This window comes from Arachis duranensis, chromosome 8, assembly GCF_000817695.3.
Source record: "Arachis duranensis cultivar V14167 chromosome 8, aradu.V14167.gnm2.J7QH, whole genome shotgun sequence".
NCBI lineage: Eukaryota > Viridiplantae > Streptophyta > Magnoliopsida > Fabales > Fabaceae > Arachis > Arachis duranensis.
The window spans coordinates 33359754-33363832 of NC_029779.3; the positions used below are offsets into that span (position 1 = coordinate 33359754).

At 29.7% G+C, this 4079-nt stretch overlaps 1 protein-coding gene across 1 annotated transcript; it reads right to left on the reverse strand.

Moving 5' to 3' along the window:
• Positions 1-898: 898 nt before the first annotated feature.
• Positions 899-3106, reverse strand: LOC107462404 (transcription factor bHLH30). Its single transcript, XM_052252494.1, has 2 exons — positions 2562-3106; positions 899-1672 (listed from the first exon to the last, which is right to left on the reverse strand). The coding sequence occupies exons 1-2, from the start codon at positions 2817-2819 to the stop codon at positions 1199-1201; spliced, it is 732 nt and encodes a 243-aa protein (XP_052108454.1). The 5' UTR covers positions 2820-3106; the 3' UTR covers positions 899-1198.
• Between the last annotated feature and the right edge of the window lie 973 nt (positions 3107-4079).

Consider the following 4079-nt stretch of genomic DNA (forward strand, 5'->3'; position numbering starts at 1 on the left):
TAAATAGTTATTTTTTTAAATCGAATAAATATAATTAATCATATAAATATAATAATACGAATACGTTTATTTTTATTAAATTAAATTAAGTTATTAATTAATTATATTTATTTAAACTTTAATTTAAAAAATTTATAATTTTAAATTTTAAATTATGTGAATAAAACTAAATTAAATAAAAATAAAAATATATCAGTACAATTTAGATCGTATTGTAATGAGTTTATAAAATTCTAAAACAAAATAAATCTTAAAAGATAAAAATAAAAAAATTGTTATGAGAAATAATAATTTTTTATTTTATTTCAGTAAAAAAATTAACACTAATAAAACATTAATTAAAAAACATTGCTTAATAAATAAAGATGGAAGATTAATATTTTATTATTATTTTATAATTTTTATTTAAAAGTATAATTTTAAGTTAGCGTTAATTTTTTAAATATTAACCTTTTTAAAAAATATAATTTGTTGATATTAATTATTTAACGATGTTATCAATATATAATAAAAGCTCTATTAATTGAATACCTGTTAGAATACTGTACCAACACACATTACAATATTGATACTGTAAAGGAGTTTTAAAACTCCAAACATTAGAGGAGTATTGTAATATCCACCTTCATTCCATCATTCTCTATTAAATACATGATGGATAATATGTGAGACATCAGCACAATGTTTCACACATTATGTAAGATATTCATTCCATATACTACACTGTCAAGAGATTTTAATGTGAAAATTGAAGGAACTAGCACTACAGCAGAATCATTGCTTGATTAAGACCCTTGAATCTCAATTATCATATTATTCTTCTTTCTCCATCAGCTTACTCTATCAAACAATTAGTTCCAATATGCCTTTAATATACAGTATAAGAAAATTACAGGAGTTTAAGTACAAAGCATATTATAATTAACAGGTAAACTTATTAACACTTTTCCAAACAAGTCCCAAACAAGATTCAACAATATCATACAAAACATCATATTCTCTAATTGGTTAAAACATCAAATGCTGTGATCACTGATCAGCTACCAACCTAGCTAGCTCAATCTGAAACATTTGCATGATTCATTCATGTAACATGAAACATGAAACATTGCTATCTCCTGATCATAACCAGATATATAATATAAGCTATGCATATTGGGGACTTAAAATTACCTTAAACCAAATAAAAACAAGGTTCTTACAAAAAATCTTCCAAGGATGATGAACTGAATATAGAAATTCTCCTCCTCTTTCTAGACTCTAAGATGTCCTGTGAAACAGAAAATCTATCAAGAACAGACCTAAGAGCTTGGTGAACCGATCCGGCCAGGAACTGCCTATACTCAGCATCTTCAAAGCTCTGTTCTTCACAGCTGATTATCACAAACACATTTTTCATCCTGCCTCCTAACGTCGCGATCTCTGCGCTTATTATCATAAGATGAAGTGCATCAAGTGCTTGTCTTATATCAGATAACAAGCCGGGTTTGTATTCGCAGCATAGAGATGCTCTTATTGAATAAGGGAAGCCATTCAATCCACCTTCTTGTTCTTCAACTCTTAATTCATCATTGTCCTTTGGTATCATTAGGCCTTGACATGCTTGTGCTGCATTCGTTTTCAGCTCCTTCAGATGTCTAATAACCTCAGCCAGTAATGATGCTTTGTCCATCTGAGTTTCAAAAGAAACTTTCAGATTTTTCATGCTAAGAAAATTGGATCATAGTACTTGGTATTGACCAAGAAAGTTTTAAGCAATAAAAGTTGTATGCTAAGTAACAGCTATAACTTTTGCTTGATTAGACATGAAAATAAGATTGATAATTCAAAGTATATGAACAACTTGAATGCACTAAAAATGAACATCAAGATTAATCTTCAAGATTAGTGTTCCATTGTTTAAAATGAACATCAATTAAACCCTTCAATATATATATTGGCATCAATTTGATTCTTAATTGATGGATATTTCATACTATGAAGGATCAAATTATTGTTAAAAATACCTTGAAAGGACTACTAATTTCATATTCTGCATATCTTTGAAAACTTTACTCATTTATCCACCAAATACAAATTGAGATAATGAAAATGAAAATAAGAAATTTAATGCAGAACCTACCCTTTTTTCTTAATGCAGTGACTGCCAAATTGCAAATGCATGAACAGTGATCATAGCTATGCTCTCATTAAAAAAGGGGAAAATATTAAACAGTAAATCATTCAGAACTTCAGCAGCCTTTAAGCTATTATTGTGCTTTCAACAAAATGATTTGCTGAAAGTCAACAATCACAGCTCACAACTAAACCATTTGGAGACAATAAAAATCATCTCATCAATGCTTTTTTAGTGTCCAACAGTAATTGAACAACACAAACCAGAATCAATGATAAAACTGTGTATATGGTTAATCATAAACAACCAAAGATGAAACAAAATAAACTGATTAGCGGAACTAGCATTGACTATTTGCAATTAACCATTAAAAAGCAATCATCATCATCATCAAAATGATGATATTATTGTAAAAATAAAGGGATTACATTGAAGAAACAGAAACCTTGTTAGCAGCAGGGATGACAGTTCTGAGTGTATCAAGGTGAGCATTGATTCTAGCTCTTCTCCTCCTCTCAGCTTCACTGTGGTTCTTCAAAGCTTCAATGGTTCTCTCAGGGAACACACCCTTGCGCTCTAATTTCACAGGTGCTTCAACCAACTCACCCTTCACCCTATCCAAAACCAGTGAAGAAGATGAAGCATACCCACCTCCAACACCACTACTCCTCTCTGATGAAGCAGCAAAACCTTCCATTTCCATATCCCAAAACCAAACCAAACAAAAGGGTATCTCAAACTCAAAAGTCAAAAGGAAACAAACAAACAGAAACACAATTAATGTCTATGTATATGAGGTTTTTGGTGAGTTAAACAGCACACAAAAGACAATACCAATCTTGGAATAATAATAAGGTGAAGTTGTTGAAGAAGAAGAAGCAGCAGCAGCAGCTTTATGTTTGGTAGTGGTGTTGTGTTGTTGTGTAATTTCCATAAGGACAAAGAAAAACAAGAAGAAAGAAGAAAACAAAGAGGGAAAGAAAAAGGCTTATGTTTTGTCATGTATGTATGTATGTATGTATGTTGAAGTGTGAAGTGAGTGTGTCAGATTATTCAGATGTATGATTGTGGTGATGATGGATTGAATGATGGATCTGCTGCTATGCTGAGACTAAGAGATCTTCAGAGAGAAAGAGAGAAAAGAGAAAGAGAAAGCAGTGTTAGTGTGTGATTTGTGAAGTACTATTTATGGATTTGCTACATTTGCTGCTGTGGGACTACTCCTACTCTCACTTTTAAAGCACCAAATTCTTGCCTTTTTTATGTATGTTGATGCTCAAATTGGTATTTGAAAGATTACACATAATTTAATTTAGTTTTTGAAAAATTTAATTTTCAATTTAATCACAAAAGGTACTCATATTAACAAAAGTTAATTAAAAGACTAATATGATTCGTATTAATATGACTCGCATTAATAATCAAAGAGATTTTTAAAGAAGTCTTAAAAGATAGCGTTTGTTTTGAGGTACTAAGATAGAAATTGAAAAATTGAGACTCAGTATCATGTTTGTTGGTTTAGAGATTGATACTAAAATTTTTGTGTCTGTTCCCAAAATTTCAATATTTCAGTACTTCCAAAAAATGGAGATAGACTAAAATTTTTAAAGATGGAGATTGAAACTTTAATAACATTTTATATCTAAAATACTTTTATTTCAGTTAATTAATTCCAATTTTACTCTTTATACAAATTAAATTAGAATTTCATTCTTGTTTCAATTTCTATCTTCCACTTTGCACTGAAAAGAATACTGAGATTTATTTTAATCTCTGTCTCTTAGTCTCTGTCTCTTAGTCTCTATCTTTCAGTCTCGATCTTTCCGTCTCTGTCTCTCCACCAAACGCTACCAAAGAGAATAGAAAATGTTAGGTATATATAATTAAAAGGCTGATTAACACCTTGTCTTATTGTCTTTGAGATTTCTTTGTACAAATTCACATATAAATAATATTCTATGTA

What these genes read in the sequence shown, in the direction of transcription:
- LOC107462404 (XM_052252494.1), bottom strand. Translation starts at nt 2,819, where the DNA reads ATGGAAATGGAAGGTTTTGCTGCTTCATCAGAGAGGAGTAGTGGTGTT. An exon ending in TCATCCCTGCTGCTAACAAG is followed by an intron (nt 1,673 to 2,561) that starts GTTTCTGTTTCT and finishes TTTGAAACTCAG; the next exon opens with ATGGACAAAGCATCATTACT.